Source organism: Diorhabda sublineata, chromosome 9 (genome assembly GCF_026230105.1).
Source record: "Diorhabda sublineata isolate icDioSubl1.1 chromosome 9, icDioSubl1.1, whole genome shotgun sequence".
Lineage (NCBI taxonomy): Eukaryota > Metazoa > Arthropoda > Insecta > Coleoptera > Chrysomelidae > Diorhabda > Diorhabda sublineata.
The window spans coordinates 1,766,885-1,782,284 of NC_079482.1; the positions used below are offsets into that span (position 1 = coordinate 1,766,885).

The 15,400-nt window shown below is 32.8% G+C and overlaps 1 protein-coding gene across 4 annotated transcripts in view; it reads left to right on the forward strand.

Moving 5' to 3' along the window:
• The window catches only part of LOC130448655 (RNA binding protein fox-1 homolog 1-like), a 91,018-nt gene that overhangs the window by 19,090 nt on the left and 56,528 nt on the right, over positions 1-15,400 (forward strand). For all 4 annotated transcript variants that reach the window (XM_056786109.1, XM_056786110.1, XM_056786111.1 and 1 more), the window contains exons 2-3: positions 10,683-10,979; positions 11,040-11,213. In XM_056786109.1, the coding sequence (XP_056642087.1) occupies positions 10,683-10,979; positions 11,040-11,213 (471 nt within the window). The remainder of the gene's footprint in view (positions 1-10,682; positions 10,980-11,039; positions 11,214-15,400) is intronic.

A 15,400-nucleotide genomic window follows, 5' to 3' on the forward strand; every position in this document is an offset into this window, starting at 1 on the left:
GGTTTTCAATTGACTCGATTCCTTGATTTCCTCGATTGGAATCTTCTTGGTGATGAAGGAATTTGATTTTCAGATGACTTCCAGGTATGTAGCGATGTCCGCGTAATCTTTTGGTGTTTTTTTAGTAAAAATACTGTCAAAAACTGAATTTGAAATGAGAATTTTATGTATACGTCCATGTTTTGAATCAGATTTTGGCGCGAGTCGGTCTGTTGTTGTCTAAATTGTTTCCAAAATTAAAAAAAAATAATAAACAAAGTTCAATTCTCGCACCTGTGATCGTTAACGTGAAATATTCGTAAATTATATACGAAAAATAAAAATTCGTTGAACGTCGAACTTGACCTTAAAAAAATCGGTCAATACCAGGGAAATACCAAAAAAACACGTTAATTTGGCAACTAGTATTAATTTGACGTCTAGTTAAATCATTTATATTTATTTGTCCATCCTGTAAATTTGTATACGTGTTACGCCCTTCTCCCTACTCCTCCCTTTGTGTCGCAATCTTCGAATTACGTCCTTTGGTCCCTAATACGACATCCAGAAAATTTCCGGGACAGTTCCCCGGTAACGAGGCGGTGTGCCCGGGAAAGGGCGCAAAATTCGTTCTCTCCCTTACAGAAGGTGTCGCTCCGCCACTACGCTAACGATTCCACAGCTTTCCAAGAGAAATATCTGGCGAAGTGGAAATGGAAATTGATTTCCGTTCGTTAGATATCTGCGATCTTTAAACGTGCTTCATTATTTCACATAACACGTCATCAAACTTCGTTCGAGAGTTTTGCAGTGACATTTGATTTGACAGATGACATCCAACAAATAAATCGCTTCGTTCGTTTTGATTTGAATCCACCTGGCGGTCGTTCGTTGAACGTTATCTTACGAAAATTGCGATGTTGTCAAGTTTTATTTACCGAATTCAAGTTATTTCCTTTACAAGTTTACAGACGATTTTGACGTTGTTTTTTGTAAATATTTTAACAGTGTATTGTATGGTGTTTACTCGTAATGTGTTCACTGATCACTTTCAAATAGTATTGTTGACAATGCAAACAGATTAACGTAAAAAGAAATATTTGTTTGAAGCTAGCCGAAACGTTTCAAGTGTTTGAAATTACAATTACGCATTTATCTAGATTGTGGTGAATCTACGAGGGTTGCGTGGAAAATATCCTATCTAACAAAAGAAACAAAACATTTTCTTCTCGTAATTGTTTGTAGAAAACCATCAGAACGTCGATAGGGTCCTCAGAATTAGAAATAGGGGCTTTCGAACTTGTTCGAATAATTATCAAAAACATATCCATATTTAAAAAATCACTTGAGCCAAAATAATTGGAGGATTGAGCTGAAATTTTAGAGACTTGTTTTTGAAGGTTGATTGTTTGTAGAAAAAAATCAGCACGTCGATAGGGTCCACAGAAATAGAAATAGGGGCTTTCGAACTTGTTCGAATAATTATCAAAAACATATCCATATTTAAAAAATCACTTGAGCCAAAATAATTGGAGGATTGAGCTGAAATTTTAGAGACTTGTTTTTGAAGGTTGATTGTTTGTATAAAAAAATCAGCACGTCGATAGGGTTCTCAGAATTAGAAATAGGGGCTTTCGAACTTGTTCGAATAATTATCAAAAACATATCTTTGTTTACAAAATCACTCACGCCAAAATAGTTGGAGGATTGAGCTGAAATTTTAGAGACTTGTTTTTGAGGGTTGGTTGTTTGTAGAAAAAAATCAGCACGTTCATAGGGTCCTCATAATTAGAAATAGGGGCTTTCGAACTTGTTCGAATAATTATCAAAAACATATCCCTGTTTAAAAAATCACTCACGCCAAAATAATTGGAGGATTGAGCTGAAATTTGAGAGACTTATTTTTGAAGGTTGATTGTTTGTAGAAAAAAATCAGAACGTCGATAGGGTCCACAGAAATAGAAATAGGGGCTTTCGAACTTGTTCGAATAATTATCAAAAACATATCCATATTTAAAAAATCACTTGAGCCAAAATAATTGGAGGATTGAGCTGAAATGTTAGAGACTTGTTTTTGAAGGTTGATTGTTTGTAGAAAAAAATCAGCACGTTCATAGGGTCCTCATAATTAGAAATAGGGGCTTTCGAACTTGTTCGAATAATTATCAAAAACATATCCTTGTTTAAAAAATCACTCACGCCAAAATAATTGGAGGATTGAGCTGAAATTTGAGAGACTTGTTTTTGAAGGTTGATTGTTTGTAGAAAAAAATCAGCACGTCGATAGGGTCCACAGAAATAGAAATAGGGGCTTTCGAACTTGTTCGAATAATTATCAAAAACATATCCATATTTAAAAAATCACTTGAGCCAAAATAATTGGAGGATTGAGCTGAAATTTTAGAGACTTGTTTTTGAAGGTTGATTGTTTGTAGAAAAAAATCAGCACGTCGATAGGGTCCACAGAAATAGAAATAGGGGCTTTCGAACTTGTTCGAATAATTATCAAAAACATATCCATATTTAAAAAATCACTTGAGCCAAAATAATTGGAGGATTGAGCTGAAATTTTAGAGACTTGTTTTTGAAGGTTGATTGTTTGTAGAAAAAAATCAGCACGTCGATAGGGTCCACAGAAATAGAAATAGGGGCTTTCGAACTTGTTCGAATAATTATCAAAAACATATCCATATTTAAAAAATCACTTGAGCCAAAATAATTGGAGGATTGAGCTGAAATGTTAGAGACTTGTTTTTGAAGGTTGATTGTTTGTAGAAAAAAATCAGCACGTTCATAGGGTCCTCATAATTAGAAATAGGGGCTTTCGAACTTGTTCGAATAATTATCAAAAACATATCCTTGTTTAAAAAATCACTCACGCCAAAATAATTGGAGGATTGAGCTGAAATTTGAGAGACTTGTTTTTGAAGGTTGATTGTTTGTAGAAAAAAATCAGCACGTCGATAGGGTCCATAGAAATAGAAATAGGGGCTTTCGAACTTGTTCGAATAATTATCAAAAACATATCCATATTTAAAAAATCACTTGAGCCAAAATAATTGGAGGATTGAGCTGAAATTTTAGAGACTTGTTTTTGAGGGCTGGTTGTTTGTAGAAAAAAATTAGCACGGTGATAGGGTCCTCAGAATTAGAAATAGAGGCTTTCGAACTTGTCCGAATAATTATTAAAAACATATCTTTGTTTACAAAATCACTTGCGCCAAAATAGTTGAAGGATTGAGCTGAAATTTTAGAGACTTGTTTTTGACGGCTGGTTGTTTGTAGAAAAAAATCAGCACGTTCATAGGGTCCTCATAATTAGAAATAGGGGCTTTCGAACTTGTTCGAATAATTATCAAAAACATATCCTTATTTAAAAAATCACTCACGCCAAAATAATTGGAGGATGGAGCTGAAATTTGAGAGACTTATTTTTGAAGGTTGATTGTTTGTAGAAAAAAATCAGAACGTCGATAGGGTCCACAGAAATAGAAATAGGGGCTTTCGAACTTGTTCGAATAATTATCAAAAACATATCCTTGTTTAAAAAATCACTCACGCCAAAATAATTGGAGGATTGAGCTGAAATTTGAGAGACTTATTTTTGAAGGTTGATTGTTTGTAGAAAAAAATCAGAACGTCGATAGGGTCCACAGAAATAGAAATAGGGGCTTTCGAACTTGTTCGAATAATTATCAAAAACATATCCTTGTTTAAAAAATCACTCACGCCAAAATAATTGGAGGATTGAGCTGAAATTTGAGAGACTTATTTTTGAAGGTTGATTGTTTGTAGAAAAAAATCAGAACGTCGATAGGGTCCACAGAAATAGAAATAGGGGCTTTCGAACTTGTTCGAATAATTATCAAAAACATATCCATATTTAAAAAATCACTTGAGCCAAAATAATTGGAGGATTGAGCTGAAATGTTAGAGACTTGTTTTTGAAGGTTGATTGTTTGTAGAAAAAAATCAGCACGTTCATAGGGTCCTCATAATTAGAAATAGGGGCTTTCGAACTTGTTCGAATAATTATCAAAAACATATCCTTGTTTAAAAAATCACTCACGCCAAAATAATTGGAGGATTGAGCTGAAATTTGAGAGACTTGTTTTTGAGGGCTGGTTGTTTGTAGAAAAAAATCAGAACGTCGATAGGGTCCTCAGAATTAGAAATAGGGGCTTTCGAACTTGTCCGAATAATTATTAAAAACATATCTTTGTTTACAAAATCACTTGCGCCAAAATAGTTGAAGGATTGAGCTGAAATTTTAGAGACTTGTTTTTGAGGGCTGGTTGTTTGTAGAAAAAAATCAGCACGTTCATAGGGTCCTCATAATTAGAAATAGGGGCTTTCGAACTTGTTCGAATAATTATCAAAAACATATCCTTATTTAAAAAATCACTCACGCCAAAATAATTGGAGGATGGAGCTGAAATTTGAGAGACTTATTTTTGAAGGTTGATTGTTTGTAGAAAAAAATCAGAACGTCGATAGGGTCCACAGAAATAGAAATAGGGGCTTTCGAACTTGTTCGAATAATTATCAAAAACATATCCTTGTTTAAAAAATCACTCACGCCAAAATAATTGGAGGATTGAGCTGAAATTTGAGAGACTTATTTTTGAAGGTTGATTGTTTGTAGAAAAAAATCAGAACGTCGATAGGGTCCACAGAAATAGAAATAGGGGCTTTCGAACTTGTTCGAATAATTATCAAAAACATATCCATATTTAAAAAATCACTTGAGCCAAAATAATTGGAGGATTGAGCTGAAATGTTAGAGACTTGTTTTTGAAGGTTGATTGTTTGTAGAAAAAAATCAGCACGTTCATAGGGTCCTCATAATTAGAAATAGGGGCTTTCGAACTTGTTCGAATAATTATCAAAAACATATCCTTGTTTAAAAAATCACTCACGCCAAAATAATTGGAGGATTGAGCTGAAATTTGAGAGACTTGTTTTTGAAGGTTGATTGTTTGTAGAAAAAAATCAGCACGTCGATAGGGTCCATAGAAATAGAAATAGGGGCTTTCGAACTTGTTCGAATAATTATCAAAAACATATCCATATTTAAAAAATCACTTGAGCCAAAATAATTGGAGGATTGAGCTGAAATTTTAGAGACTTGTTTTTGAGGGCTGGTTGTTTGTAGAAAAAAATCAGCACGGTGATAGGGTCCTCAGAATTAGAAATAGGGGCTTTCGAACTTGTCCGAATAATTATTAAAAACATATCTTTGTTTACAAAATCACTTGCGCCAAAATAGTTGAAGGATTGAGCTGAAATTTTAGAGACTTGTTTTTGAGGGCTGGTTGTTTGTGGAAAAAAATCAGAACGTCGATAGGGTCCTCAGAATTAGAAATAGGGACTTTCGAACTTGTCCGAATAATTATTAAAAACATATCCTTGTTTAAAAAATCACTCACGCCAAAATAATTGGAGGATTGAGCTGAAATTTTAGAAACTTGTTTTTGAGGGTTGGTTGAATGTAGAAAAAAATTTCCCAACGCATGCGCAAATATATTTCCCAACTTATACCAACATCTTTAGGTCGAAATCAAAAACTTTTCCATTAATTCTCGTATAACAAACCTTTTTTAATTATCTTCATCAAATTAGGGTCTTTATTCCATTTATTTTCTTATTGAAATCAATACTACGATAGCAAAGACCGTAATTCGATTTTCCTAGACGATTCTCTTCCAAATTACCCTCAATATTCCCAAACGTTGGCTCATTATTACCCCAGGGTCTGATACCATCAATCCCCCTTCCGTTTAAAATCGTTTGTTAGAAAAATATGCAAAAAGGAGCCGAGTTCAACGCTTTGGGGAATTCCTTCAAACATTCAATCGTTTGCGACAGAACCAGAAGGTGATGATTGATAACTTGGAACTAACTAAACCACATCTGTATATGGAATGTCTCGTTCAATGAAACGATGATGGATGAAGCTCGAAATTCGACCCAAATCGACAAATAATACAAGAAAATTAATTTTAGCGAACATATCCGTATTTTCTTCAAAAAAAAAATCCAAAATTTTAGAAATTTATGACTATTAAAAGCTTCACAGCCCAGCTACCCTTCCGCTTCGTTAGTTGTCGCATATACCGGTAGTTCGGAACGCGGCGCGTCGACAACAGAGCCCGTTTTTAAAAATTTCCGGTACTTCTCCGACACACACACGATACGAGACGTCTTAGTCGGAATATTTCAAGCTAATTTTATATTTTAAATAGTTTTATCAAAATTTCCGTTACATCATATAAATATTTCCACTTTTTTACATGGTTAACTATTTTTTTTTTTGGTGTAACCGAATAAACGCAATTACGAATGACGTAATATCACTTTATAAGTCTGCAATGTTTATTAAATTGTTCACAGGATCACATCTGTTTAAAATATGACCGCATAGCTTAATTGAACTAATAGGAAACGTTTAACTCCCTAAATTAGTTCGTATAACAATGACAAATGTCATGGTGGTACTTTAATCCAATTGGAATTTGTCTAGTTGAAAATTTTCAATGAAACGTTGAAGTCTTTTAGTTGAATCTATACCAAAAACCCCCTCGATTATTTATCGTCGAATCTGATCGCTCAAAGTGGGTCAAAAAGGTTAAGACCTCTGCTCTTGATCAACCAGTCTTCTTGGAGCTGTTACGTCTTTGCAAAAAATAGAATTTCGTCACCAAGATGTGGCAAAACCCCTCAAAGGCTCGAACATCCATAAAGCGACTGCCCCAAGTGCTAGGGTTCAATCCATACAAAAAAAAGCAACCAGAAGGTTCCCAGTAACTACCAATCGATGGTTTTAGTTCCAATCGAGCCTCCCGCATTGGATATATCAAAGGCTTTTGACAGGGTTTGGAATGACAACCCCATCCCACCGAGCAAACCATCTAACCAAAAAATTTGTTGTGTAATTTCATTGTCTCCAATCGCCCTTGGTACAAAAAACGCCATATTTCTAGTTATTTAAAGGAATTTGAGAATTAAATGAATCTCACTAAGCCACGCCACTGCTTATCGCAGACTTTTCGAGTGGTATATTTCGAGCTCCGGCAAATAGAAATGCATTTTTGTTAACGATTCGATGTTAACAATGGAGATGATGAGTCCACGTGGACTGACGGTTTGTCTGTCGAATTTTATACGGGGAGTGAACATTATTTTTCATTTATTAGTTCATTACGAGCGCCGTGGGTATTTATGAAATATTGATTGTTCAAATGGCTTTTGGTGTGTCGACATGAAATTGATTTTCATAAAAAATTGTATATTACACCGCATTATGTAATCATTTAGGGATTATAACGATAGGAATAAGTTTTAAAAAAATTTGGCTCGTCTCGATCGGTACTTTTAACACTTCCTAAAATAATCATTCAACGTCAACACGTTTAAATACATAACCGAGTTTCATTGTTCGTTGGGCTGATTGATATTTCGGATGCCACGCGTCGTAAACTTCAATATACGTGATGAATTACAAAATATTGAATTTCTATAATCAATTTATTAAATATGAGGATTAATTCCGGTTTAAACTGCTTTTTTAAAAGCATTTTAATGACTACGAAACTTTCAACTGTTCAAAATGTTGTTGCACATCCACAACAACCAAGAAACTCGTCGAAACGTATCAAATGAACCTTATAGCAACTTTCCACCTCCATCATCGTATTAATTGTCGTTAGAATTACAAAATATTGAATTTCTATAATTAATTTACTAAATTCGACGATTAATTCCGGTTTAAACTTGTTTTTTTAAAGCATTTTAATGATTACGAAACTTTCAATTATTCAAAATGTTGTTGCACATCCACAACAACCAAGAAACTCGTCGAAACGAATCAAATGAACCTTATAGCAACCTTCCACCTCCATCATCGTATTAATTGTCGTTAGAATTACAAAATATTGAATTTCTATAATTAATTTACTAAATTCGACGATTAATTCCGGTTTAAACTTGTTTTTTTAAAGCATTTTAATGATTACGAAACTTTCAACTGTTCAAAATGTTGTTGCACATCCACAACAACCAAGAAACTCGTCGAAACGTATCAAATGAACCTTATAGCAACTTTCCACCTCCATCATCGTATTAATTGTCGTTAGAATTACAAAATATTGAATTTCTATAATTAATTTACTAAATTCGACGATTAATTCCGGTTTAAACTTGTTTTTTTAAAGCATTTTAATGATTACGAAACTTTCAATTATTCAAAATGTTGTTGCACATCCACAACAACCAAGAAACTCGTCGAAACGAATCAAATGAACCTTATAGCAACCTTCCACCTCCATCATCGTATTAATTGTCGTTAGAATTACAAAATATTGAATTTCTATAATTAATTTACTAAATTCGACGATTAATTCCGGTTTAAACTTGTTTTTTTAAAGCATTTTAATGATTACGAAACTTTCAATTATTCAAAATGTTGTTGCACATCCACAACAACCAAGAAACTCGTCGAAACGAATCGAATGAACCTTCCAGCTCAATCATCGTATTAATTGTCGATTTTAGACCAGGTTTAAACATGCACCGGTTAGATCAGGATTAGTTAGGTTAGGTTAGAACTCCTTTCGTCGATTCTGGATGGTTAGAAGTTGAATTTAAAATCCTTCAAATCAGGAATCTCTCGCAAATGCTGGTAGATCAATTCAACCAGACCAAATTATGAGGTAAGGAGCTAAACCGATATGGGATCACACTTTATATTACCCCCTGTATATCTGTAATTTGATCCAAGAAGAGTGATACACATCTGCCGAATGTTATCCTTGAAAGCGTTCCGTGAACTCCGCGGCGCACAAATTCGATATTCCAAGAATATTCTGTACTTGTACATGTCGAACATACTGGGTATTTTCGGACAACCCTTTGTTCGTTGGCGTGGCGTCTGATGTGACACAAATAGATCACTAAATTAGGATCGCGTGTTTTTTTTAGTTTCCTCGCTTTTTTTTCCGTTTCGAAATACTATTCTGGTGTAAATTCAAGCCAATCAAAAATATCGTTCATCGTATATACGAAAGTTGATTAGAATACGTCAAATTTGACATTGACTTTGACATTTTTAATTCTCGTACAATGACTTTTGACGTGGATTAAACCAGCAGTAACTCTCTTCGATTATTGTGCTGATTAAGATATTTATACGAAATATTCAGTATCTTCACATTTGTTAATCGACTCGAATTACACGTTTTTGTTTTATCTCGACCTATAGTTAATATTTACTATTTTTTAACGACATTCTGGTTCCAAACAGTAGGAACTTAATGAAACCATATCTAATATGTCGGTACTGATCTCCGACAACCTATCGGTGATTGTAGTACTTTTGATAACGATACAACTGTTTCTGTTTGATTATTGTGCTGATTGAGATATTTATTCGAAATATTCAGTATCTTCACATTACTCAATCGATTGTTTTAGTTTGTTAATCGACTCGAATTACACGTTTTTGTTTTAAATCTACCTATAGTTAATATTTACTATTTTTTAACGACATTCTGGTTCCAAACAGTAGGAACTTAATGAAACCATATCTAATATGTCGGTAGTGATCTCCGACAACCTATCGGTGATTGTAGTACTTTTGATAACGATACAACTGTTTCTGTTTGATTATTGTGCTGATTGAGATATTTATTCGAAATATTCAGTATCTTCACATTACTCAATCGATTGTTTTAGTTTGTTAATCGACTCGAATTACACGTTTTTGTTTTATCTCGACCTATAGTTAATATTTACTATTTTTTAACGACATTCTGGTTCCAAACAGTGGGAACTTAATGAAACCATATCTATTATGTCGGTACTGATCTACGACAACCTATCGGTGATTGTAGTACTTTTGATAACGATACAACTGTTCCTGTTCGATTATTGTGCTGATTGAGATATTTATTCGAAATATTCAGTATCTTCACATTACTCAATCGATTGTATTAGTTTGTTAATCGACTCGAATTACACGTTTTGTTGCGCAAAGGACGGAATCTCTATCCACACTCTCGAAATGTGAACTCCACAGCACTACACCTGGGTGCGTATGAAATAGAAGATCTCTGATTAGTTGAGACCATCGTAATAAATTGGAAAAGATTCATTATACGAATTTGCAATTTTTGGGTCTTTCTAAATACAAAACAACAAAACGAAACACTTTCTCTCACTCCACTCCACAGCTAAGCACAGTTAAAACACCAACGAACATCAAAACTGTATCGACTGAACACTGGTGAACCGATAAACCTCTGAAAATGTTTTGCACGTTTTGTTCTCTTCAGCGCAACGTACTAGAGGAATTTAATATAGCGCGCGTTTGGTTCGTTCGGAGTATTTTGTTGCAAGTGATTACCCACCCTTACATATAGAGCAGATTTAGAGTTCCAAAATCAGTGAAACTATATTTAATATGTCGGCACTGACCTACAACAACCTGTCGATGATTGCATCTTTTGATAATGATACAACTGTCCGTCACATTACCTAATCGATTGTTTTAGTTTGTTAATCGACTCGAATTACACGTTTTTGTTTTAACTCGACCTATAGTTAATATTTACTATTTTTAAACGAAATTCTGGTTCAGCAATCGTCACGTTATCCCCTCAACGGCCCTCGCATATTTTTTTAGAATAATAAATTATTTGTTGCAGCACATGGTCCAGACGGGTATGACGGCTCCCTTCCCCGGAGCTGCGACAGCCACCCCGACTGGTTTCCCGACGCAAAACGGCGAAATCAAACCGGGGGCGGAGGAGAAACCGGCCGTTTCCGCGCTCCTCCCGCCGCCGACCGGTGCCACGGCGCCGGGCGCAGGACCGCCTTTCAGTCCGCCTCCTCCGCAACCACCTCCGACAGCGGAACCACCAGTAAGCATAGCGTGTAGTCCGGCGACTTTGGCGGCACAGTCGCAAAATAATTACAAGTGCGAACAGATTTCCACGGTAAACGTAAGTTTAAAAACAAAAAAAAATCTTCGAATTTGTTTTTTTTTAAATTTTGGTTTTCAGGATAACGATAATGGTTCTTCGGTTCCGCCTCCAACTTCAGAGTCTTCGGATGGTACGACCAATCAATCGGCAGGTCAGGCAGCTACAGATATTTCGAAAAATCAACCTAAAAGGCTACACGTTTCCAACATTCCATTCAGGTTTAGGGATCCAGATCTTAGAGCGATGTTCGGGGTGAGTTTTCCTTGAATTTTCCATTAAAACGATCATCGAAAATTCTGTTATAGTTTTTCTATTTTTTCTCTAGACTTAATACGTTTCGAAATACATTTTTTTTATTTTATATCAACTACAGGGGGTAAAAGAAATGTAACAACATATTGCGTTCCATTTTTTTTGGTATCTTTTTCGCAACACTGTTTTTGACAGATGACGCGTGAATCGTGTCAAATGTCATTGTCAAACTTGTTCAGTTTGATTTATAAATCAATCGTGAATCGACTTACGAACGCAAATTATTGAATTTTACCATCAAAATTAAGACACTTCTTCCAATTTATGGCCGACCTACTGAAGGAACTATTCGGCAGCTTTTGACCCGATTGGCCTTTTAAAAATCGATGAGATTTTTGACTGGACTATTGAAAATCAATATTTCTCAAACTATTGACTGGCCTTCTAAAAATCGATGAGATTTTTGACTGGCCTATTAAAATTCGATGAAATTCCTGAAATTTTTGACTGGCCTATTAAAAATAGATGAGATTTTTGAAATAATTGACTGGACTATTGAAAATCGATGACATTTTTGAAATAATTGACTGAACTATTGAAAATCGATGAGATTTTTGAAATAATTGACTGGACTATTGAAAATCGATGACATTTTTGAAATAATTGACTGGACTATTGAAAATCGATGACATTTTTGAAATAATTGACTGGACCATTGAAAATCGATGACATTTTTGAAATAATTAACTGGACTATTGAAAATCGATGACATTTTTGAAATAATTAACTGGACTATTGAAAATCGATGACATTTTTGAAATAATTAACTGGACTATTGAAAATCGATGACATTTTTGAAATAATTGACTGGACTATTGAAAATCGATGAGATTTTTGAAATAATTAACTGGACTATTGAAAATCTATGACATTTTTGAAATAATTGACTGGACTATTGAAAATCGATGAGATTTTTGAAATAATTGACTGGACTATTGAAAATCGATGAGATTTTTGAAATAATTGACTGGACTATTGAAAATCGATGACATTTTTGAAATAATTGACTGGATTATTGAAAATCGATGACATTTTTGAAATAATTGACTGGACTATTGAAAATCGATGACATTTTTGAAATAATTGACTGGACTATTGAAAATCGATGAGATTTTTGAAATAATTAACTGGACTATTGAAAATCGATGACATTTTTGAAATAATTGACTGGACTATTGAAAATCTATGACATTTTTGAAATAATTGACTGGACTATTGAAAATCGATGAGATTTTTGAAATAATTGACTGGACTATTGAAAATCGATGAGATTCTTGAAATAATTAACTGGACTATTGAAAATCGATGACATTTTTGAAATAATTGACTGGACTATTGAAAATCGATTTGATTTTTGAAATAATTAACTGGACTATTGAAAATCGATGACATTTTTGAAATAATTGACGACTATTGAAAATCTATGACATTTTTGAAATAATTGACTGGACTATTGAAAATCGATGAGATTTTTGAAATAATTGACTGGACTATTGAAAATCTATGACATTTTTGAAATAATTGACGACTATTGAAAATCTATGACATTTTTGAAATAATTGACTGGACTATTGAAAATCGATGACATTTTTGAAATAATTGACTGGACTATTGAAAATCGATGAGATTTTTGAAATAATTGACTGGACTATTGAAAATCGATGAGATTCTTGAAATAATTAACTGGACTATTGAAAATCGATGACATTTTTGAAATAATTGACTGGACTATTGAAAATCGATGAGATTTTTGAAATAATTAACTGGACTATTGAAAATCGATGACATTTTTGAAATAATTGACTGGACTATTGAAAATCTATGACATTTTTGAAATAATTGACTGGACTATTGAAAATCGATGAGATTTTTGAAATAATTAACTGGACTATTGAAAATCGATGACATTTTTGAAATAATTGACTGGACTATTGAAAATCGATGAGATTTTTGAAATAATTAACTGGACTATTGAAAATCGATGACATTTTTGAAATAATTGACTGGACTATTGAAAATCGATGAGATTTTTGAAATAATTGACTGGACTATTGAAAATCGATGACATTTTTGAAATAATTAACTGGACTATTGAAAATCGATGACATTTTTGAAATAATTGACTGGACTATTGAAAATCGATGAGATTTTTGAAATAATTAACTGGACTATTGAAAATCTATGACATTTTTGAAATAATTGACTGGACTATTGAAAATCGATGAGATTTTTGAAATAATTGACTGGACTATTGAAAATCGATGAGATTTTTGAAATAATTGACTGGACTATTGAAAATCGATGACATTTTTGAAATAATTAACTGGACTATTGAAAATCGATGACATTTTTGAAATAATTGACTGGACTATTGAAAATCGATGACATTTTTGAAATAATTGACTGGACTATTGAAAATCGATGAGATTTTTGAAATAATTAACTGGACTATTGAAAATCGATGACATTTTTGAAATAATTGACTGGACTATTGAAAATCTATGACATTTTTGAAATAATTGACTGGACTATTGAAAATCGATGAGATTTTTGAAATAATTGACTGGACTATTGAAAATCGATGAGATTCTTGAAATAATTAACTGGACTATTGAAAATCGATGACATTTTTGAAATAATTGACTGGACTATTGAAAATCGATGAGATTTTTGAAATAATTAACTGGACTATTGAAAATCGATGACATTTTTGAAATAATTGACGACTATTGAAAATCTATGACATTTTTGAAATAATTGACTGGACTATTGAAAATCGATGAGATTTTTGAAATAATTGACTGGACTATTGAAAATCTATGACATTTTTGAAATAATTGACGACTATTGAAAATCTATGACATTTTTGAAATAATTGACTGGACTATTGAAAATCGATGACATTTTTGAAATAATTGACTGGACTATTGAAAATCGATGAGATTTTTGAAATAATTGACTGGACTATTGAAAATCGATGAGATTCTTGAAATAATTAACTGGACTATTGAAAATCGATGACATTTTTGAAATAATTGACTGGACTATTGAAAATCGATGACATTTTTGAAATAATTGACTGGACTATTGAAAATCGATGAGATTTTTGAAATAATTAACTGGACTATTGAAAATCGATGACATTTTTGAAATAATTGACTGGACTATTGAAAATCTATGACATTTTTGAAATAATTGACTGGACTATTGAAAATCGATGAGATTTTTGAAATAATTGACTGGACTATTGAAAATCGATGAGATTCTTGAAATAATTAACTGGACTATTGAAAATCGATGACATTTTTGAAATAATTGACTGGACTATTGAAAATCGATTTGATTTTTGAAATAATTAACTGGACTATTGAAAATCGATGACATTTTTGAAATAATTGACGACTATTGAAAATCTATGACATTTTTGAAATAATTGACTGGACTATTGAAAATCGATGAGATTTTTGAAATAATTGACTGGACTATTGAAAATCTATGACATTTTTGAAATAATTGACGACTATTGAAAATCTATGACATTTTTGAAATAATTGACTGGACTATTGAAAATCGATGACATTTTTGAAATAATTGACTGGACTATTGAAAATCGATGAGATTTTTGAAATAATTGACTGGACTATTGAAAATCGATGAGATTCTTGAAATAATTAACTGGACTATTGAAAATCGATGACATTTTTGAAATAATTGACTGGACTATTGAAAATCGATGAGATTTTTGAAATAATTAACTGGACTATTGAAAATCGATGACATTTTTGAAATAATTGACTGGACTATTGAAAATCTATGACATTTTTGAAATAATTGACTGGACTATTGAAAATCGATGAGATTTTTGAAATAATTAACTGGACTATTGAAAATCGATGACATTTTTGAAATAATTGACTGGACTATTGAAAATCGATGAGATTTTTGAAATAATTAACTGGACTATTGAAAATCGATGACATTTTTGAAATAATTGACTGGACTATTGAAAATCGATGAGATTTTTGAAATAATTGACTGGACTATTGAAAATCGATGACATTTTTGAAATAATTAACTGGACTATTGAAAATCGATGACATTTTTGAAATAATTGACTGGACTATTGA